This window comes from Euwallacea similis, chromosome 19 (genome assembly GCF_039881205.1).
Source record: "Euwallacea similis isolate ESF13 chromosome 19, ESF131.1, whole genome shotgun sequence".
Taxonomy (NCBI): Eukaryota; Metazoa; Arthropoda; class Insecta; order Coleoptera; family Curculionidae; genus Euwallacea; species Euwallacea similis.
The window spans coordinates 929,938-950,814 of NC_089627.1; the positions used below are offsets into that span (position 1 = coordinate 929,938).

The 20,877-nt window shown below is 35.5% G+C and overlaps 6 protein-coding genes across 10 annotated transcripts in view; 4 read left to right on the top strand and 2 right to left on the bottom strand.

Moving 5' to 3' along the window:
- Positions 1 to 5,003, top strand: part of LIMK1 (LIM domain kinase 1) — a 16,152-nt gene extending 11,149 nt beyond the window's left edge. Inside the window, exon 18 of the mRNA XM_066399716.1 lies at positions 13 to 5,003. Coding sequence (XP_066255813.1) covers positions 13 to 487 — 475 coding nt within the window. The 3' untranslated portion in view covers positions 488 to 5,003. The remainder of the gene's footprint in view (positions 1 to 12) is intronic.
- The window catches only part of LOC136415241 (histone-lysine N-methyltransferase Set8-like), a 26,348-nt gene extending 14,607 nt beyond the window's left edge, over positions 1 to 11,741 (bottom strand). Inside the window, exon 1 of the mRNA XM_066399734.1 lies at positions 11,657 to 11,741. The gene's annotated coding sequence lies outside the window, so the exon portion shown is untranslated. The remainder of the gene's footprint in view (positions 1 to 11,656) is intronic.
- LOC136415245 (dynein light chain 1, cytoplasmic) lies at positions 5,715 to 10,191 on the top strand. Of its 3 annotated transcripts, XM_066399739.1 has the most exons (5): positions 5,724 to 5,863; positions 6,074 to 6,147; positions 7,087 to 7,222; positions 8,375 to 8,506; positions 8,707 to 10,191. In XM_066399739.1, exons 2-5 carry the CDS (start codon positions 6,092 to 6,094, stop codon positions 8,734 to 8,736), a joined length of 354 nt encoding a protein of 117 aa, XP_066255836.1. In that variant the 5' UTR covers positions 5,724 to 5,863; positions 6,074 to 6,091; the 3' UTR covers positions 8,737 to 10,191. The 3 variants fall into 3 exon arrangements, with proteins under 3 accessions (XP_066255838.1, XP_066255836.1, XP_066255837.1); XM_066399741.1 differs by lacking the exon at positions 6,074 to 6,147 and having other exon boundaries at positions 5,715 to 5,863; XM_066399740.1 differs by lacking the exons at positions 5,724 to 5,863; positions 6,074 to 6,147 and adding an exon at positions 6,476 to 6,645.
- Positions 10,244 to 13,593, top strand: LOC136415236 (hyaluronidase-like). 2 transcript variants are annotated; one of them, XM_066399726.1, is made up of 7 exons: positions 10,244 to 10,499; positions 10,854 to 11,072; positions 11,130 to 11,224; positions 12,762 to 12,912; positions 12,969 to 13,124; positions 13,177 to 13,381; positions 13,433 to 13,593. In XM_066399726.1, exons 1-7 carry the CDS (start codon positions 10,441 to 10,443, stop codon positions 13,586 to 13,588), a joined length of 1,041 nt encoding a protein of 346 aa, XP_066255823.1. In that variant the 5' UTR covers positions 10,244 to 10,440; the 3' UTR covers positions 13,589 to 13,593. The 2 variants fall into 2 exon arrangements, with proteins under 2 accessions (XP_066255823.1, XP_066255824.1); XM_066399727.1 differs by lacking the exon at positions 10,244 to 10,499 and adding an exon at positions 10,694 to 10,793.
- A 482-nt stretch (positions 13,594 to 14,075) lies between these two features.
- PhKgamma (phosphorylase kinase gamma) lies at positions 14,076 to 17,255 on the bottom strand. 2 transcript variants are annotated; one of them, XM_066399721.1, is made up of 11 exons: positions 16,805 to 17,255; positions 16,598 to 16,752; positions 16,362 to 16,545; positions 16,207 to 16,307; positions 16,055 to 16,145; positions 15,621 to 15,650; positions 15,463 to 15,569; positions 15,311 to 15,408; positions 14,908 to 14,994; positions 14,330 to 14,488; positions 14,076 to 14,269 (listed from the first exon to the last, which is right to left on the bottom strand). In XM_066399721.1, exons 1-11 carry the CDS (start codon positions 16,918 to 16,920, stop codon positions 14,135 to 14,137), a joined length of 1,263 nt encoding a protein of 420 aa, XP_066255818.1. In that variant the 5' UTR covers positions 16,921 to 17,255; the 3' UTR covers positions 14,076 to 14,134. The 2 variants fall into 2 exon arrangements, with proteins under 2 accessions (XP_066255818.1, XP_066255820.1); XM_066399723.1 differs by lacking the exon at positions 14,908 to 14,994 and having other exon boundaries at positions 16,805 to 17,253.
- A 1,034-nt stretch (positions 17,256 to 18,289) lies between these two features.
- On the top strand, positions 18,290 to 20,753 carry LOC136415118 (UV excision repair protein RAD23 homolog B-like). The gene is made up of 7 exons (XM_066399541.1): positions 18,290 to 18,521; positions 18,589 to 18,667; positions 18,770 to 18,905; positions 19,400 to 19,700; positions 19,866 to 20,077; positions 20,130 to 20,328; positions 20,381 to 20,753. The coding sequence occupies exons 1-7, from the start codon at positions 18,456 to 18,458 to the stop codon at positions 20,450 to 20,452; spliced, it is 1,065 nt and encodes a 354-aa protein (XP_066255638.1). The 5' UTR covers positions 18,290 to 18,455; the 3' UTR covers positions 20,453 to 20,753.
- The last annotated feature ends 124 nt before the right edge of the window (positions 20,754 to 20,877 follow it).

The following is a 20,877-nucleotide window of genomic DNA, read 5'->3' on the forward strand; positions in this document are numbered from 1 at the left end:
TTAAAATCTCAGTCGAAATACTACTGAAAGATTCAGCCTCCCTAGAAGAAGATACACTAAAGACTGCGAGGAAAGTTCGGTACCGAGGCGAACACCCCTCCTGCAACGAAAAACCCCTTCGGACCGACTCGTCTACCCCGACATCAGCGAGGATCTTCAAAGGAAAGACGAAGAGACTTCGGGAATTTTGGCCAAAGTCTTTAGGAGGACCCCAATTTTCGAGCGCAAGACTTTCAGGCCTAACACTGAACCTCCAAAGGAGCAGGAAATCTCCAATCAATCAGGGGCTTGTACGAGCGGGTTTAAGGGTCCCGGTAGCAATATAGTGCGCAACATCGTTGATAGTTTCAATAGGAAGAGCGGAGGGTTAAGTTTTGGTAACAGAGGAGCATATGAAAGGAGTTCATTAAGGGTGGTGGGGAGTCCTAAAGTGAATTTGAAGGGAGTAGTTAGGGGCGGTTTGGAATCGGAATTCACGGCTCTCTAAAACCCGGAAAGCTTCATGTTTATTTTGATACTGGAAGAACTGTAATAGGTATTAAGCATATCTAAATCTGTTACCACAGAGATTTAGATTTGTCAGGGGAAGAGAAATTTGTGTAATTTAGTGGCATTTTGTTTATTTATTCTACCGCAAATAATTGGTATTTTAAAACCTGAAAAAAGATAAATTCTAAATAGTACAGAGCGTCTATATGTCTCCGTAAACGGTAAATGTGGTTGAGTTTCTAAGTTATTATAGAAGGTAGAGCAAAAACCTAGGTGTCAACATTCGTTTCTTACAAAATACTTCACTTTTTGGACGAAAAATTGACTCATACGTATATGAAATCTGTATCTGTGTTAGTCCATATACAGGGTGTCCCGAAATTAAAGCACCATATTTAAACAACGTAAATTAGGTCAAAAAATAACACCAAAACTTTAAATAAAACAATGTCGGAAAATGCTTCCTTAATGAGGTATGCCTCTTTAAAGACGTAACTCTGATGATGGTAATTTTGAAATATTTCCAAAACGGTGCAAGATAACTTTATGAAATTTGGTACGATTTTATACCTTATAAGCCTCAATTGACTGATGTGGCTGAATGGAAATTATTTCGTCAGAGGCGTGCTGCACGGGTAGTGTCGGGGTTAAAAAATGCTAGATTTTTTTTATGTGCCCCATTTTTTAGTTGCTGATGCAAAATTATGAAACCATATACGCTTCCAGAAAAAAAAGACACTCTTGGTTCACGATGCTAGGACGCTTCGTTTTCGAATAAAATGAATTTAAACATTACAATACATGACAAATACAAATGATGCTTAAAGCGATATTTTATTAAACACATCAAAACGATTAAACAATAATAAAAAACGAACAAGAAATTTAAATGACGCACTTTCAAAGTAAGTTTTCAAATAAGTTTCCGTTTTGTTGGATACACAGTCTAGATCGTTTTTTTATGCTCTGGGAGGCACGGGAAATTTGAAACGTATTTTCTTTTATTTGATTAGCAGCTAAGTTGATTCTATCCAACAGTTCTTCCCTCGTGTTTATTTCTGTGGCATAGATTATGCTACACATAAAGCCCCAAAAAAAATAATCCAGGGGATTAAGGTCAGGTGATCGAGGGGGCCAGGTTATTGGACTACCTCTTCCTATCCACCTGCCTGGAAACTTTTCATCAAGCCAATTTTTCACGTTATTTCCAAAGTGAGCTGGTGCCCCATCTTGTTGATAATACATTTGCAATCGGGTATGCAATGGTATATCTTCTAATAGGCCTGCCAGCTCATTTTGAAGAAAATGTAAATAGTGTTGTGCTGTTAACCGGTTTGGAAATACAACTGGTCCTATTAATCTATTTCCTATGATACCTGCCCAAATGTTGACAGAAAACCTATGCTGAAAATGTGTTCTCCTTACGACTTTTGGATTTTCATACTCCCAATAATGTGTGTTATGGATGTTAAATGCTTTGTCTCTCGTAAAACTAGCCTCATCAGACCACAAGATATTATGTAAAACATTTTGGTGATTCAAAACCCACTGGCAAAAATTCATCCTAACTGTAAAATCTTCCTCTCGTAAGTCTTGAACCCTTTTATAGTGAAAGGGATGCAATCCTTGCATCCGAGTCATTCTTCCTATCTAAAAATTAATATTCGAAATAACTGTTTATCTGTTGTTATTTTAACGACTGTATTTACGATCGATTTTGGTATGTTTGTAATGTTTTCAAGCGTTCTTAGAGAAATTTGAGGATTTTCTTCTATTCGATTAAGCACATCCTCGAAATCGTAATCTACTGTAGGTCTTCCTTGGCCTCGAGAACGTTGAAAAGAACCACATTCGACTAAATTTCTATGTACTCGATTAAAAACAGATCGAAAAGGTATTCTTCTTCTCGGGTACCTCCTTCTGTACTCTTCTACGGCGGCTCGCGAATTACCATTACAGAACCCATAAATAAAATGAATATCGGCAAGCTCCCTACTTGAAAATTTCTCCATTTTTCACTAACAGCTTAATAATGACACAAAGAAACTCCCCAACAGAATAAATATAAACATCAAATTGACAGTCAACATTGTTTAATATTTCGTAGCCTACTATTAAGTTTTCACAGAAAGTAAATCATTTGTATTTGTCATGTATTGTAATGTTTAAATTCATTTTATTCGAAAACGAAGCGTCCTAGCATCGTGAACCAAGAGTGTCTTTTTTTTCTGGAAGCGTATATGGTTTCATAATTTTGCATCAGCAACTAAAAAATGGGGCACATAAAAAAAATCTAGCATTTTTTAACCCCGACACTACCCGTGCAGCACGCCTCTGACGAAATAATTTCCATTCAGCCACATCAGTCAATTGAGGCTTATAAGGTATAAAATCGTACCAAATTTCATAAAGTTATCTTGCACCGTTTTGGAAATATTTCAAAATTACCATCATCAGAGTTACGTCTTTAAAGAGGCATACCTCATTAAGGAAGCATTTTCCGACATTGTTTTATTTAAAGTTTTGGTGTTATTTTTTGACCTAATTTACGTTGTTTAAATATGGTGCTTTAATTTCGGGACACCCTGTATATACGAAAAGCAGCTTAAAACGTTCTAAGGTAACTTTGACAGTACTGGTGACAAGAACAAACAAAAATTAGTGGGTGTCAGATGGAGACATCCACTAGCCATACGAACGGAATATTTGTGCAAGCCCCAAGTCAAATAGTAGTTTATAACGTTATTTACGTACCTTTAATACCTGGTTTACATTTAAATAATTAATGAGTTTTCTCTCTGATGTGATTACACCTGTCTTTCAACTTCTGGCAAATTTTTCTGCCTCATTTTATACTATTAAAAGTAATTTTTTTTCAAAGAAAATGAATTTATGAAGAGTTTTTGTGGTACAATTTAATGTACCGGGTATTCCATTACCTGAGGTCATCGGCTGTATCTTAAAAACAGCGGAAATTCGTAACATAAATTTTGTTAAGGAATATAATTAAGAAAAATGCTTTAAAAATATTTTCGTTATTGTTGGGTTGCCAGTTCTACTGGAAAATAATGATATTACAGGAATTTTGAAGGGCAACCCTTGTATCTGAGGCAATTTTTAAGCAACTGATCTACAAAATTTGTTATTTTTGCCTATTTACCATCAAACATCGTCTGGCAACAGATAACATATCAATCTATCCAAGACATGTTTTTGATATTTCAACTAGTGGTTTTTTAAGGATCGCCCTTTACTATTAAAGTGTTTTTCTAGGTCATATTTATAGTTTTTGAAATACATGTAGCCGATAACCTTTGCTAACGGGGCACCTCTTATATGGTGCATATCCTGAATCTCGTAGCCCTCGTACTGATCATAATCAATAATTGAAAGGTGCTTGTTAGTATATATTTGATGTTGCAATACAACGTTAAGTGGTGACTATACCCGCTTATGAAGTCCATGCTTTATAAAATATTTGAGAATGCCGTGAACTTAGGCTTAAATTTTTGCTTTATAGTGCGTTCTTAAAGTATTCAAAAGTAAGATATTTCGAAGTAATCGGCGCTTTGATAAGCAATCATAGCAGGGCCAAACCTATTTCGCAATTCTTCGTTTGTTATTAGGCTTAAGCTTAGTTGAAACTAAACAATTTACTAATTTACTACTGTGATAAAGCCTAAGTATTTTTCTTAGTATTTTAAGACTATTCCAAATAGCTCTGATACGAATGACGTACTTAATGCAAATATTGCCATATTATTATAGTGTGTGTATTTCCGCTACAATAGCGCAATAATTCTTAAGATGTAAATCTTTGGGGTGTAGGATTAAATTCTCTATTGTCTTATGCTTAGTTCAGTTAAACCACATTGCGTTGTTTAAAAAAATATCAATGATAGGTAAAATTATAGAGAACAAGCGGCGCTCATAATTGCCAATAAAGCTTCATTCCAAAGCAATTTTTTTTGCATTGAGTTTATTAGTAATATCATTATGCTATAAATGTGGACGGTTTTAAGATGATAAGTTTGTTTGCATTGTGCATTATACGAAAACAGAGACGTGAAGTCGGGGATAATTCTTCACCCCATGGATTAAATGAAGCTCTCTTGAGTATTACTAATTCTCTATAACGTACTAACGCTGCATTTATGTCGTAGTCTGTTATAGTTTTTGATAAATGATGTTTTACAAGATTTTGATAGAGTATTCTATCAATACACTTGCGGCCTTTGTTAAAAAGGAATTTTGTCCATATCTAATGCTTTTAGGACTTAAAGAAGTCATTTTCCTAACTGTTTTTTTACCTTTAGTAGTCAGTGAAATGGTAATATCTTTTAGGGAATATTTATACCCAACATTCCTAATAATTTTTCACAAAAGCTCTCACTTTCTAGTTATTTAGTATAATGGTAGTAAAGTTTGTTTCACTTTTTGTATTTTATATATGCAAATATATTATACCATCGTTATGATATAAATTTTGTAAATAAAAATTTTGTTTTAAAATAGTATAGGGTTCTCGTGATCCCGATATTTTCATTTGATCCACCCTCTAGGTTCGTCCACATACATACATCTAGTACGTGTATACAGTTGAAATAATAATTTTCCATTTTTCTAGCATATACATATAGGCAGGGTCGGCTTTAGCAAGCTTGGCGGCCTGGGCGAAATTTTTAATCGTTACCCCCCTACCTTCAAGAAAAACCGCTGACCAGAAAAATCAGCTGTCAATCTAGCACTCAGATAAAACCTGTACTGCATACAGGGCGTTTATTTTAAGGAGCTGAGTAAGTATTAGAATCTGTACAGAATGTAGTATGAGAGAAACATTTTCATCATTTTTTTCTGTGAAACAGTCAAACTTTTTCAACAGCGTTCTTGCTTTACGCAACCAACAATACATCAACCCTCTTCCGCAGTCGCTTGGAGATGTACATTGAAAAATAACCCCAAGGCAAACTGGGACTTCTCTGCTATGATTAACATTATTGAAAGCCTTAAAACTTCAAAAATGTGATTAAAAGCTTCTTCAACTACAATATAGAAATGCTTTAGCAAACTACACGAAATACTTGCCGTGATCAAGGGACGTTAATCTTAGCAGCGCCTATTTTTAACCCTCGGTAAGAGATCGTCAATAATTTTGAAATTTTGCGTTGGTTGGCAAAGGGCTGAAACTTGCGCAAATAGCCCCCATCGATTTTCGTGAAAACGGGGATTCTGCTACCTGTCTCCTAAATGATGCTTTAACAGTTGCTCTAGTTTTTTTTTAACGAGGAATATTGTCCTTGCAGTCACCTGGAATTTGGTCAAGACTCATTGTTGAAATTTGGGGTCGTTAATTTGTGGGACATAATCGTTTTTGGTATGTTATTTGCGTATAAACACCTAGTGCATGCCCCTTTATTATCAACCAACTTTAAAGTATACATTCTAATTCTATAATGCTTCTTATTATTAAATGCTTCTCGTGAAATAACTGGTTTTAGATCAATAGACGCCACCTTCTTTAATAACTAAAAATTGTTGTAACAATTGAAGGTGCAATTTTCTTGACCATTTTTGTCGCTTTTAGAGCACAAAAGACCATCGAATGAGCAGCACTGTCAAAGCCACATTTTCAGACAACATTAAAATAAAAGTTAATTGGTAAATTTCATTTTAATTGTCGCTATTTTGTTATAGAGCATTTTGTCATTAACTCGTTATTAAATATTGAAATGAAACGTGTTTATAGGCGATATTCCTGTTACTTGTAGATGTGGCATGATTGATGGCCGTGTTCGTCACTATGCATGCAGTTGTGCGTCATGAATAATGTATTAATTTCTAATTAAATAAATAAATAAACTTTGAAATAATTATTTTAATAACTAATGCCGAGTGAACGAGCCGGCACTGGCACGAAGGTGTGGGCCAATAGCAAGGGTTTTGCCAGATGCCTCTGCCAGACGCCTCTAGCACCAGCCAATGATCTGACGTTATTTTTATCAGTTGGTTTTAATACGAAATTGAAAAGGCAGCTGAAGTCATTCGAAAAATAGTTGAAAGTCGTTTTTTTTCAACAAGAAATAAACTAAAAGTGGTAAAAACTCAGCAGTAACATTTTTTCACTCGGTTTCAGCTAGAAAAACTGTAAAATTCCACGTAAGTACCCCACTTAATCAGGCACCCGCGTAAGGTAGCAGGCACCGAACCAATGTTTGTACTTTTTTCCCAATATCACCTTTATAGATTTGATAGAGATTGCGATATTGATAAAACATAAATCTTCTGGGATTGCTCGTGCCAGTTGTCGCGACGGAATGGGCGAAATTATAGCTCATGCCGCGGTTCGCATCAAACGTATCAGTGCCTACAAGAAAACCACCCACTTACCGTAAATGACAACATTGACCACCCTCTTACAAACTCCTAAAATCATACACTGTTAAGGTTCTACCAGTGCTATCCTAAGCCCAATTTTAGCTTAAAATCACTGGCTGTAGGTTGTAGCTCCTTAGTAGGTCAAGCACCATAGTTTAATAAACAGATTAATACCCAGGCCCCCTTTACCTTCAGGGATAATAATACTTTGTCCCTTTAAAGGTTTAATTCGTCCCTGAAAGCAAAGAAGATGACTGACAGAAAAGCCGTGATCAAGAATGCTGACATGTCCGAAGACATGCAGCAGGATGCTGTGGACTGTGCAACACAGGCCATTGAGAAGTACAATATTGAAAAGGTGAGCATATAGAAGTAGTGCTTTTAGGTTTAGTAGCAGCTTGTACTAAGTCCTGATAGGTATTGTGGTGTGATTTTGTGGAGAGTATGTTCACTCCAAATTGAAATGAAGCACCTGGACTCAGTTTCACATTGTTTGTGTAATAGTAGTCAGCAAATAGCTATTTCTTCGACAAGGAAAATATTTGGTGCATTACTAACATGTTTTAGGAATAGGAATGTGACCTCTTAAATGGGATATTTTATACTATTGTCATTTGACTTTTTTAAAGTCAACCTTTGTCTATCACTACGGCTCATGTGTACCAACTAGGCAATGATAGGAAATCTTTAAGTAAGTTTGGCGTTATTCCTATGTCACAGTTATTTATAAGAAATCATTAAGGCAAGATTGACATCGATTTTTATGACAATTTTGTAATTTCTTTCAAAGCCCTGATTTTTTAGCTTTAAGATGAACTCTTTAATATAAAGTTTATGTTTGATTTAAAAAACACATTGAACATTAAGTGAAGTACAGATTTTTCCAAATAGATTACAACTTTTTCTACAGTCAAGATAAAAACTATTCTCTCTTAACAGACATAAAGCCCCTTGGTTTAATACAGGAACCAAGTACTAATCCAAATCCATCACTTTCCAGGAAATGGAGGGCATTTTATTTTTTTTACAGTTTTGAAGACCTTTTTCGAATTGCCTGGCACGGAATATCTTATCGACCTTAATCAACTTTTTATGGTTACCCTTCGAAGACCATAAAACGACCTTTTCAGGCTATGAAAGACACATGGAGATTATATTTTTCCCAAGAAGTTTATGACTGTTTGATTCGGATGCTGATTTTCAATATCCTTAACTCTATTTACTTCCATACTCCCATTTAGTGTTTTACTATGGGTCCTACTGGTATTCCTATCTGGTTGGTTTATTTTATAACATAAACACAAGCAATTAAATGTTTCAAATAAATGTTAGTCAGTTGAACGGCTTATTGTAATGATATGACATAGCACAAGTAAATAGTATATTATGCACCAAAATGTTCTGCTTAATTGACAATATAAGGGCCATTGCTTTTTCTTACCTTAATTTGGAGGCTTTGCTGGTGCATATCGATTGAAACTTGCTTAAAGGTTTCTCTGTTTCCTTTCAGGACATCGCAGCATACATTAAGAAGGAATTTGACAAAAAATACAACCCCACCTGGCATTGTATTGTAGGCCGAAACTTCGGTTCGTACGTGACGCACGAAACTCGCCACTTCATTTACTTCTATCTGGGGCAGGTAAGTTGACAACATTGGAGTTTTAAGCTGAGTTCAACAACACAGAATGTCATAAGGCAAGCCAAAATCAGTCATTTTGTTGTACTCAATTCGAGACGAATAATCATGCAAAATCTGTTATTTCGGGAGATATTTGCTTCGTTTTGTACCTTTAGAGACAATTATGAGTTTCGAATCTAAGCAAGGTCTTTATATTTCAGGTGGCAATACTTCTGTTTAAGAGCGGATAAATGCATGACGCGGAGCTAAATCTCATTCCCATCTCTACTCCCTTTCCCTCAACAGTATTTTCTTTAATTTTTGACCCTGCATCCCTTGTAAGTGTTTACTTATATTTTAACTTAATAATTTAATCTGAGCAGTTGATTAGATTGTTAAAATCAGTGCTCGCCGCGAGTTCCTGGACAAATCCGCGAACGATACAGGACGTTTCTAAAAGGGGTTAGCTTAAAAGTTTAAAAATAATGTTAGGAAACTTAACGTTTATTTTGCTATAGTACTTTTTGAATAAATTTATTTTGTTGACATATTTTTCATTGGTTTTCATTTTGGGGGGTTCGGGCCGGTCTGAGAAGGTCCAAAAACTTAGTTTTTTTTTGTGATTTGGTACGGATGTGTGTTTGAAGCATTCATGAAGCAAATGTTTTGCGAATTGTGATCGAATGATGTCTCAACGCACAAAGCAACCTATGTTAATTCTTCTTAACTGAAGACGGTTGCTACCTATCAGGCTTTAAGCTCGTCAATCGTTGTTAGTTTTCGAAAGAAGAATTGCCTAAAATGCCAAAATTAGAAAAAATTCCTTCGCAGTTGTGGAAGGCCGAAATGAGTGTCTTCGCAATTTTATCGGTGGTTGATGATTTAGTAAAAGAAGCTTATAGAGTTGATGGTTTCATGTGCTTTTGCCTACAGCCCTTAAAAGCCTAGTGTTTTAATCTACACACTGATTTAACTAAAACCACCTCTCCCATTCCTTCCCATGAATCCTTAAGCGAATCTCTGTTGTTAATTCCTGTAGCAAGTAAGCCTTCTATTTATATACTGGGTGTTTCATATTTTACTTACAATAACTATTAAGTTGTTGCTTAAACGACGATCGAATTTACGATTCGCACTTAGAGAAATTTATGACACACCTTGTATAACTATGGGTCGATTATTTATTATACATATTTACAACTTGCAAGAAAAGGTATGCAAGTAAACTTTGTTTTGGTCAAGCAAAGTTAATGTTGCTTGGCAAGGAAAAGTGATCTGATATGCATACCACTTCAATGTATAAAAGCGTCCGATATAATGCAATAAGTTCTCTTAAGGAGCCTTTGCTTTATGTTGATGCTTTATTGGAAATTCCATAGATATAGACGTCATCAGTGTCTTCGTCCGTTGGTTGACTTAACTTTTATATACTTTTACTGGATCTAAAATTTAATACTTAACTATGATTTTGCCATGTACTAGATGTTCCTGTAAGACTTGTTAAAACCGAATAATTTAACTTATTTTTAAAGAAAAGGTAGCCTTCGCGCATTTGTTTATACCTGTTCTTACATGAATCTTGCGTTATTTCCTCTTAAGTATCGTATGGCTCATTGGCTTTGTTTCTTGCCAAAACTACTGTTTTTTCAGTGTTCAAATATTTGTCATTCTTTATTGTATTGAAATATAATACCAGTTAATGGATATTGGACATTTGAATTATTTACCTGATTACTAGTCACGATAAAAGGAAATTACCACACTCTTTCTTAACTTAACAATATCTTGTCCCTCGTGAAGCTAAGCCTGGAGATAATGTCACCAATGAACAATTTGTAACCCACACAGGAAGGTGCTTTTTCAAGGCAGGAAACAAACCTTATCAAACCTATTATGAACAAATACATTTCAGTTGCTCATAGTAAGACGAAAACTGTTGTAGCTGATGATGAAAGATGAGCTTTTTTCATAAATGTGTAATGTGCGTTTTATTGTACAGATTTCAAAATAAGCCGTAAGTATCTATAGTAAGACCGAATATCAAGCTTTGAAAACTTGGTAACTACTAAAACCTTTGTGCATGTCTTATCAGCCATTGCCTTATGGCCCGTATAATAAACTAAAGCTGAAATCTAAAAAGCCATTAAAGCTCGCAATAATATGAGGAAGGCAAAGGAAAACTGATACATGATTAGCTTAAATATGCATATGCTTCTTACATATAAAAGTAATTCCACGCCTTACTGGGTGTGAGTATGGTTAAAATAGCGCTGTTTTCTTTGTTGGTCCTTTTTCGCTTTCCTGTGAGGTAATGCAAGAAAGCTATTCTTATAGGGTCTCAATTTTATGGAGAGTCTCTTTTCAATAGACACAACTATGAGTTGGTTTCGAAGAGGCCCTTAAAAGTATACTGGAACGTTCCTTCATTTCAATGCAACCCGTTTGAGTTAAATTTCACCACGTTATTGGACAAATTTGGTATTCGTCACAATGAAAACGGGGACTTTAGGGGCCATGTAATCAACATTTTGTATGATCCAGGGAACTTTCCTGCCATTTTGAAGTACGAGAACGAGGTATTTCTGAGGTAAGCATAATGTATTGTGAGGCTTTAAAATGTGCTTATATCTGGATACTTTTACAGAAATGGAGGGGTGCCGCAAGAAGGTAATGTGACAAATCACCTCAGTGTCTACGCAGAGATTGTGAATCAGCTTATTCCAGATCGTACTTTTTCAGGTATTTATTGGCAGTAAGGAAAATGTTTTTATCATTTTTGAGGAAGATTTCTTTTATTTTGAGAATTTTTCTGTTTTTTGATATTTTAACTCCAAAATTTTTAATTGAAAATTTGACGGTACCTTTACTGCTTGCCTGTGAAGGTAACTGAGGTTTTATTACGAAAAACTTGCATGGGCACACAATTTTCTTATTGTTTATGGAAAGCTCAATGGACGTTTCAATTTCAGGAACAGAGTTATGAGGAACCTTTTCCCGTGGGCATGTGTTCAAAATTTAGATTTTTTGTGTGTTTATACATTGTCATAGTTATATGACATACGTTCAACAATTGAAATTAAAATTTTTAAAAAACATAAAACAATAACACTAACAATATGAAAAGAACAGAATTTCATTAGCAATATTCGTTTTCATCTGCTAATGACTTACCTGGCGATTTATCATAGTTCTTTGAAATAAATCGCTTAATGACAGTTACACGACACACACTTTCCCTCGCTAAATATCAACTACACGAGCTACATATTTCAGTAGTCTTTGAAGCACAAGAACATACGATTATCCCGATTAATAGCTCCAGATTACAAATATCTTGTTCGTCGCCGCGTTACCACTCGACTGAATCATCCAAGAAACGATGTAGGTACCAAAGCATTTTTTGCAACGCCTTTTATAAAGGTACGATTCAGGTTTTTTATAATAAAATTGATACCATGGCTACGAAACATACAAAACAGTTCTTGTAAACGTACAGTTCATCGGTTTAAAAACAACAATACGTGACATGGCATGATATACAGAATGTCCAACATAGGATAATATTTAATAAAGATTGTCCAGAATTGCGATCTTGCAAACCGAAAGAGATATAGATTTGGTTAAATAGGAGAAAAGCTGAGAGAGGGTTCAGGGGAGTAGCTTCACGACACAAACAAATTTACAAAAATATTTTTGGTCGTTCGGTTACTTCGAAAAATGAAAAGTAATTTACGTAATGTTTTGGTGTTTCTCTCCTTTTTCATAATAATGCAGTTAAAGTAGAGCGCATTTATGAACATCTTTATCCTAAAAGTATATTCATAATAATCATATATTGGGGTAACATTAGAAACGTTCTCCATCGTTAACGATTTTCTATTTTTTTAAAGCAAAAAGTGGCAAGGCAAACTAACGAATTCACTATTACTCGACCGCTCCTCTGTCCGTCCATCTCTTGATTGTCTGTTCTTTGTTTTTTTTTTAACTTTTCCCAGTTTGGGTGGTCCTTAAGACCCAAGGGAAAGTACCTGCTTGTTCCAGTTTCCCATGGACAACCCCACACATGGCCACTTAATTGCGTGGGTAGTAGTGACCTCGTTTGGCCGTGCTTTATCTTCGAGATGGACTGTCGGCCTGTCCCTCATCTTATTATCAACTCTAATATTACATTCCTAGACTTAAGGATTAATAAATCTCCGACATATACGTACAAGGGTGATTTAATTACGCATCTGATATTTGTGTTTTTTAATCATTTTCATTTTTATTCATTCAGGCCTAGCCATAATAGACTTTGAAAGTTGGAGACCGATCTATCGACAAAATTGGGGTACTTTGGAATCATATAAAAACTTATCTGAGATGATTGAAAGACGTCAACACCCTTTTTGGCCTGAAAATTGGATTAAAAAAAAAGCTGTCAAAAGGTTTCATAAGACATCTAAGTAAAAATAAGGTTTTTAAAACTCTTCTAATTTTCAAGGTTTGAGGAGGCAGCTGGTAAATTCATCAACGAAACCTTAAAGCTCTCTAAAAATCTGAGGCCAAATGCCATTTGGGGTTATTATCATTATCCTTACTGTTTCAAACCCAACGATCAGAATCAATGTCCAAAACAAGTTTTAGAAGAAAATGACAGGTGAGAAAATGCTCATATATTTAAATTTACATGGCAACATGCACTGTTTCAGATTAAATTGGCTCTTTAAGGAATCCAAATCCCTCTATCCTTCTGTCTACCTGCAGGAGGCTCAAACGCCCACTCAAAGGGCTCAATATATTGAAACCTCTCTAGAAGAAGCTTTGAGGATTAAAAGGAATTTGAACGATCCCGACAAAAAGATTTTTGCATATTTTTGGTATAAGTTTCAAGACACTGGAAACTACCTTTCGAAGGTAAGAAATCTGTTTTTCTTTGACGGTTTATTACTTAAAGTGCAGTTTTAGAAGGACTTATTTTTGCCTCTAGTGGTACTTGCTTCATATGAGATAGACGGAGTTATTCTTTGGGGCGCCAGCGCAGACGTAAATTCGAAGTCTAACTGTTTGAAACTGTATCAGTATATCGAGAACACATTTGGACCTACGTTGAATTTGGCCTAATGGAATGAGGTGGCTTTGTTTTTTCTTCTTAATATGTCTTTACCTGTGTTAACTTTAACGTCAAAAATGTTGCTTCTCATTTAACTACTTTTTGATACAGCCAACAACAAAAGGTCTTTTCTTCTAAGGTTTTGGGACCATTCTCAGAATGCCAGGTAATCTTGGTAGCAATTAAAATGAATCAGAATTTTGTAACGTTTTTATTGCACGCAGTAAATAATGATCAAAAGTTCTAACTCAATACATAGTAAATTCATACATATTAAAGGAATTATCTACTTTCCTTATTAGCTATATAGAGGTATGTATTGCATTGTTTGAGGAACATACACATAAAAATTTTACGTACTATACAGAATGATTTCAAAAATACTTGATGAAAACTAAATTTATTTATTACTAATTACTTCACTAAAAGGTTTCTGCTACCTTACAAACTGGATGATAATTTAAATTGCCTAACAGCCCTTAGTCCGTTACCTTTCGCAGCTTGGGTCCACGATTCGTGGTTCAAAAAGGGCCTATTTTGATTAATTTTCTACTCTATTACCGGCTGAGATTGGCTAAGTAAATTTGTTTGAGATCCGTCTTTGGCGAGTTTTCGAAGAGGGCCGCCCTGTTTTGGCCTTCGCCCTTCTTTACCCAGTGGCCATACACCCTAAACGCGCAGCCGTCCACAACCTGAAACGTCCCAAAATTGCCACTATTAGAAGAGGAAGTTATTGGGTTGTAAATCATTACTTTTCTGAGCATTTTTATTCTATAAGGATCACATCTAGCAGCTTCGATTGAGAGAGGTTCGGGCGTGAACCGGAGTCTTTGGATTCGAACCATTGCACGCACGAACAGGATGGCCATTTTGAATTTTCTTCGGGCGTCGAAACCACTGATTTGTAGTTTCTAAGTGAGAAGAAACAATGTTGTATTTTGATTTATAAGGATTTCAACAATAAGATTTTGATAAATGGGCATCTACGTTAAAAGATCAGCTTATTTATATGTTAAGTTTTGTTATTGATTAATCCATTAGGAACTAAGTATCCGACTATAGTTAAAAACAAACTTAAACTTGATAAACTCCATAGGTTAAGGGTTACTATTAAATACATTTTACAAGCTATAGGGTTAAATAAAGGCCGAGGGGTGACTCACTATTAAAAAATGCCATTGCAGTTCTATTCAGAGATTTAGTAAGTAAATCTCTAAACTTATTCCTGGAGAATGCACACTTACAAAGTTTCCAGGAATATGAGAGTGAGCCGCTCCTCGACAAAGTAACACGGTTAACTAAAAATTCAATCTTCACACATTTAGATTACCAAAGCTAATTCTGATATCATAGTCATCCTGCGCGAATTCCTTCTCAGCGACTTTTTCAATGTGGAGATATCTTGATCCCACAGTTGCTTAGTTGGGTTCAATAACAACAAAATTATTAAAACTATCACAAAAGACAATCAATGAGGCTTCTTTTTACCCAGCCTAATAAATGAATTTACGTACGTATTTAGAAGGATTTTCAAGAACTTAACTTCGGGAAATTTCAACAAACAACATTGAACTACACGGAATATAAGCCAATTATCGATTCTATCTTTTTCTACTGATTTACTTACTAACAATAAAGAAGCATCGGGGCAAAATGTCTCTAGTTTCTAAATTTAATTGTAATGTAAAAAAGACAATGTTTACTAACATCAACTGACTAATAAATCTACTTACCACAGACTGGAAAAATTCGTGCTTTAACGCCTGATTGATGCTGATCCTTTGCTTGGGCTCAGTGACCAATAACTTCCTAATCAAAGCCTTTGGATCCTCTATAAAGAACTCTTGTTATTAATATCACTACTAAAAGTATCAAGTTTTTCAACCTGAAATGTCAGTCCATTCAGGCGAGCTAAATGAGTATTTTCCCTCCATTATGTTTCTCAACATTACCATCTGCTTTCTATGCCAGAAAGGTGGACAGCCCACAAGCCTATAATTGATTAGTTAAAGAAATAATATGCAGAATCATCAGAGCACTTACAGAGTATACATGATGACCCCACATGCCCACCTAAAAAAGACAAGAAACAAATAGGGATTAAAATACAATATTTAACAGTTTTATACTAAGGGGGAAATTAGATCGTTAATGTTGCCTCACATTAATGCCCTTTATCCTTTGAACCCTTCATTTCGATTTTGGTAACTATTTGTTCCATTTGTAGCTAGACTTTCCAGGAATGTGGTTATCTTTGGACTCTCAAAATGTAAAACTACTGAACTTGTTGAAATAAGTGTTCTTAATTGATAGAATCAGAAAATACTGCCTCACAATGTTTACAGGCTTTTAAGGGAGACTTCACATCCCTTTTAACTTTTACATTGAGGTGAAAACTGATAATGAAGGAAGCCATTTGAGGATATCAGAGGCCTCTTTAAATGTACAACAGTGATTTCCCCCTCTTTTATACCTACACATCCACTTCGAAGGAATACCCTGGTGCATCATCAAACATATTAGTTTTTAATGTTTCTGGTGCCAAGTATCCAGGGGTCCCACATAAATCTAAAGCATATAGATGCATTATTAAAAAAAATCCTTGTGTGTATTTTATTGGTATCCTTACCATGTAGCATTTCACCCTTTTGTATCACCCGAGCAAATCCAAAATCTGTGATCTTAACATTTAAATTGTCATCCAAAAGAATATTCTCTGGTTTCAGATCTCTGAAACACATTTGAAGATAAAGCCTACAGTTTCATCAGCGTTTTAATCTGTACCTGTGTACCACTCCTCTAGAATGTATGTGCTGAACACCTTCAAATACTTGTCTCATAATATAGCGTGTTTTTTTTTCACTTAGTGTTACTACAGAGGTAAGATAATCAAACAATTCTCCATGTTTGCATAGCTCAAACACTAGGAAGATGAATGTGGTAGATTCAAAGACGTCTTGTAGCTCAACTGAAATATGTCCCATGTAATCGCACTTTAAATTTTTGAGGTTACAGCTTACTGATGTAGGGATGACCAGCCACTAGACGAAGAATGCTAATTTCTTGGCGAGTGGCCTCAACAGAAGAATCATCATTGCTCAAATCAATAATTTTAGCAGCATATTCTTTGCCTGTTTCCTTTTCAATGCATCTCCTAACTGTCGAAGAAATGCCTCTGTAAAGTCCACAACATTTAGATCATGTACTAGAGACATACAAAGGCTTACCTTCCAAGTATTTCTTTGGGCTCATACTTAGCATAAAATTCCTTAGCTGCATCCTTATCAGGGAGCTTATCATATTCTTCCTCTTTGGCCATAGTCTCCCGGAGTTTCACTGTCATTGATGTAGGTGCCAGAGTTCTAGTTTGTCTATAAATAACTAAGGAAACTTTCAAGAACTTTTAAAGGTTAATCCTGGAATTCCTGGACAGGAACAATCGATTTATTGGACTGTTGCGAGTCAGTTGCATTCCAATTTATACAAATTTCACCCAATTGGTTAATTGAATTTAAAACGATTATTAATAGTATAACTTTTTATTATAAAGCATGGTATTCCCAATTTCGTATTTATCTATTTAGCTCGAACTTGTAACATAAACAACAAAGACGTTATAAAATAAAGGAAAAGGTGCAAAATAATCTGCAGCTTGATAACCGTCACAATAAAGTAGCACGTAGTATTGACAGTTTGACGTGTAAAAAGATTAAAGTATTTGTGAAGCCAGGTAAGTCGCTTGGATTGTAGTGGCACATGTATACTATGTAGATATAATTTTTATATTTGTAAAATAAGGTGATTAGTCTTTCGGCCAATCTCGCTTACCTCTGAGGTTCCATGATTACATTAAAACAGTAACGCTATATCCTTTTAACATTTGAGTATTGCAATTTTTTTTGTACAGGACTTTCCTTCACCATAACATCAAGAATTTTTCAAACTTGCGTTGTATTAAATTTCGACATAGGAAATAAAAACGGAACTGATATTTCGTTTCTTTTAATTTACAAATTCTCCTTGTTTCATAGTTAATATTAAATTATTAACGCAGTTCTGACGTAACAAGACATGCAGAAAACATTGTAGGCATTAAAAAATTGTTAACAGCCATGACATTGACGGCACGTATTTTAATTAGGCCCTTTTTAAAGCTGTGTGGATGGCTTCTAGATTCTTACACATTTAATGTGTCCGGCTTCATAGTTCATAATCTCTTCCAGGCCCCTCAAATGTTTTTGTATAAGTTTTACTGCAGTTAACTGTTAATTGTAGTTTAAAATGTGTCTTTCGGCTAATTATTATTCCTTCGTCATAATCTCAAGAATTTTTGAAATTAATGTTTTTGATAGATTGTAGGATAGAAAAGGCTTAATTAATATCAAATTTTTATTTAAATTTACAGATTCTTAATTTAGAAATTAAAATTGTTTCTGTGCTTTGCCAATAATATTAAATTCTTAATATTGCGTGGCGAAAAATGCAACGCACGTTGGGGACGCCGAAAACTTTGGCAACAGTGACAACATCGTCGCCGCACGACGACTGGACTAGAGCTCGCGTTGCGCATCTAGACTTAGATAATGCTTTATTGTTTATCACTTCTATTTAATAATTTTTTACAATTCCTGCTTCTTGATTGATCTTTTCTCCTGATTCCATCTAATTCACCAAGGAAGTCACATAAAAAATAAAAAACATAAACACTTGTCACTTGTCAAAAGCCAATCTAATATGGCTGTCAACAAGCTTTTCGGTTGTGCTTTATCATCCGTCTAGGATATTTGTCCAAAAATAAAATCGAGGTGAAAAGCCGCACACACGGTGAAAATTGAGCCTTTTTCTTTGAGACTGCTTAGGTTAATTTAAGGCGGAAATATGAAGATAACGCTTAAGAATCTGCAACAGCAGAGCTTCGTCGTGGAGATTGACCCCAACCAAACGGTAAGTATACCTCTTTCTACACACTGCAGAAAAGGGAGATTGTTTTTTACCTTCTCTCTTCACGTAGGTGAAGCAGCTCAAACAGAGGATTGAAGGTGTGAAAGGGACTGAGTACCCATCAGAGAACCAAAGACTTATTTATGCTGGTAAGTTGTGTGTAGAGCTACAGTTACTAAGGAACTCTCTTGGGAGCTCCAGTTATCAATTGCTCAATGCACTTTGCATCAACCATTAACTACCAATTCCAGGAAAGATCCTCACAGATGAAACACTCTTATCAGAGTATAATATTGATGAAAAGAAGTTTATAGTAGTAATGGTCACAAAACCGAAAGTGGCAGAGAAGACAGATTCAGGGGAGGCTGCCAATGTTACCACTCCAAGGCAAGTTTCAAAGTATTTTTTATGTAAATGATATTTGGTAATGTTGCTCTAACCCTGTAAATAGGGCCTCATATTTATGGGAGCCCTGCTCAGATTAAAGAAAACAAAGCACTGGATGAAATAGTGTCCAATAAAGGTGAAGGTTAGCTGATTCATTGATCTTTTAATTTTAATTCAAAGTCATATTTATATTTTCTCAAAACAATAGAAATTAAATGAGATGGTGGATGTTTTATTTTTATTCACTAAGTAGACATTTGGGTAGCATTGAGAAAGAGTTTTTGATAAATTTTAATAAATAATTTTCACCTAATTACCCTTAAGTAAGTAAATTTTTATTAATTAAGGGAATGTTATTCAACCTATATCTTCAACCTATTTTGCTACTGTTAAGTTGCAGAAATGAACATGTAAGAGAATTACAAAGCTTTTCTAGTCACAGTGAAAAACTAAGTTGAAGACAAAAGAGCACCATTCTCAAAATTTCTTTCTAGCACACCAGCGCCAGCAGCCACGACGACAGCTTCCCCCACCACAACAGCTCCAGCGACTTCTGCGCCGCCTTCAAATACTCCGGCAACGGTGACGGAATCACCAGCCTCCAATACCTCCATTAGTAGCGCTGCAGAGTCAACCCTCCTCATGGGAGAGGAATATGAGAATATGGTTAAGAATATTATGGATATGGGCTATGCTCGAGATCAAGTGGAAGCAGCCCTTAGGGCCAGTTTCAATAACCCAGACAGGGCTGTAGAATATTTAATTACTGGGATTCCACAAATATTTGATGCGGAGGTATGTTGAAAGAGTCTTATTGTAAAGTGTAAAAGAATATTTTAAGAGCAAATGGGCAGAATGCCCAGAAAAAGATACCTTGAGGCAATATTTGTAACTATAAATTTGTTGATATTTATCAGTGACAACATGTTTAATAATACTTATAGGTTGTTTTGCTCTTAGGTAAGTGAATCAACAGACATGTCGGGAGTGGATCAAAGCCAATCTGATGCCGAAGACCCATTGGCATTCTTGAGGACTCAACCTCAATTCCAGCAAATGCGGCAAGTAATTCAACAAAATCCTCAGCTTTTGAACGCGGTTCTTCAGCAAATTGGCCAAACGAATCCTGCTTTGTTGCAGCTGATCTCTCAAAATCAGGAATCATTTGTCAGGTTGGTTTCATTCAGACAAAGCCTCACTTCACGTGACAGACCTTTGTTACAGGATGTTGAACGAACCGCATTCCGGTTCTGCGCCTACAGCAACGCCACCCAGTGGCGGAACCACACCTGCTGCGGTAGGTGCGCCTCCCGCAGTTGGTGGTGGGGGTGGCATGGGGATTCCCATACAAGTTACGCCGCAGGACAAAGACGCCATAGAGAGGCTGAAAGCGTTAGGATTTCCCGAGCATTTAGTCGTTCAGGTAGGTTTTGGTTAAGCGCTTTTTCCAGATCAGTTAATGGGGGGTAATTTAGGCCTACTTCGCTTGCGAGAAAAACGAGAATTTGGCGGCCAATTTCCTGCTCTCGCAAAACTTTGACGAATAATCGAGTTTACTAGAGTAGATAGTTTACCTCCTTAACATATAATTTTTTTCTAATCCACGGTTCTCTGTATAGACAGATACAAATACAGGTTGTTCATTTCTTCTTTTCCCTACGTAAGATCCTAAAATGGGGCTAAATTGTTGTGACTCCCGCCCTATTTAACAATTTGTAAATAAGTCAGTTGAATTCACTGTATCAGCTTTTATGCAGATGAAATGTTTATCTACGTTTAATTATTATTGGGTTTTGTCTTTGTAATATAGTTATTATGATACTTGAATATATAGTCGTTTCAATTTAAGAGCTTTGAGATTATTGATGTTACCCACAGTATTGCCTTGAACTTGGCCTCCTTTTCCAATTATCTAGTGAATTCGATTTGATTACTTCGCCTTTTCTTATCATTATTACTGGTGAATAAAATA

Excerpts from the sequence above, each read along its gene's own strand:
- LOC136415245 (XM_066399739.1), top strand. The coding sequence starts at position 6,092 with ATGAGCAGCACTGTCAAAGCCACATTTTCAGACAACATTAAAATAAAA. Across the intron at positions 7,223-8,374 it reads AGAAGTACAATATTGAAAAG|GACATCGCAGCATACATTAA; the intron begins GTGAGCATATAG and ends GTTTCCTTTCAG. Across the intron at positions 8,507-8,706 it reads TTTACTTCTATCTGGGGCAG|GTGGCAATACTTCTGTTTAA; the intron begins GTAAGTTGACAA and ends TTTATATTTCAG.
- LOC136415118 (XM_066399541.1), top strand. The coding sequence starts at position 18,456 with ATGAAGATAACGCTTAAGAATCTGCAACAGCAGAGCTTCGTCGTGGAG. Across the intron at positions 18,522-18,588 it reads AGATTGACCCCAACCAAACG|GTGAAGCAGCTCAAACAGAG; the intron begins GTAAGTATACCT and ends CTCTTCACGTAG. Across the intron at positions 18,906-19,399 it reads GCCAATGTTACCACTCCAAG|CACACCAGCGCCAGCAGCCA; the intron begins GCAAGTTTCAAA and ends ATTTCTTTCTAG.
- LOC136415236 (XM_066399726.1), top strand. The coding sequence starts at position 10,441 with ATGAGCTTTTTTCATAAATGTGTAATGTGCGTTTTATTGTACAGATTT. Across the intron at positions 10,500-10,853 it reads TACAGATTTCAAAATAAGCC|ACACAACTATGAGTTGGTTT; the intron begins GTAAGTATCTAT and ends TCTTTTCAATAG. Across the intron at positions 13,125-13,176 it reads GTTTTAGAAGAAAATGACAG|ATTAAATTGGCTCTTTAAGG; the intron begins GTGAGAAAATGC and ends GCACTGTTTCAG.
- PhKgamma (XM_066399721.1), bottom strand. The coding sequence starts at position 16,920 with ATGACAGTGAAACTCCGGGAGACTATGGCCAAAGAGGAAGAATATGAT. Across the intron at positions 16,146-16,206 it reads AAAGGGTGAAATGCTACATG|ATTTATGTGGGACCCCTGGA; the intron begins GTAAGGATACCA and ends TATATGCTTTAG. Across the intron at positions 15,409-15,462 it reads TGAATGGACTGACATTTCAG|AGGATCCAAAGGCTTTGATT; the intron begins GTTGAAAAACTT and ends AGTTCTTTATAG.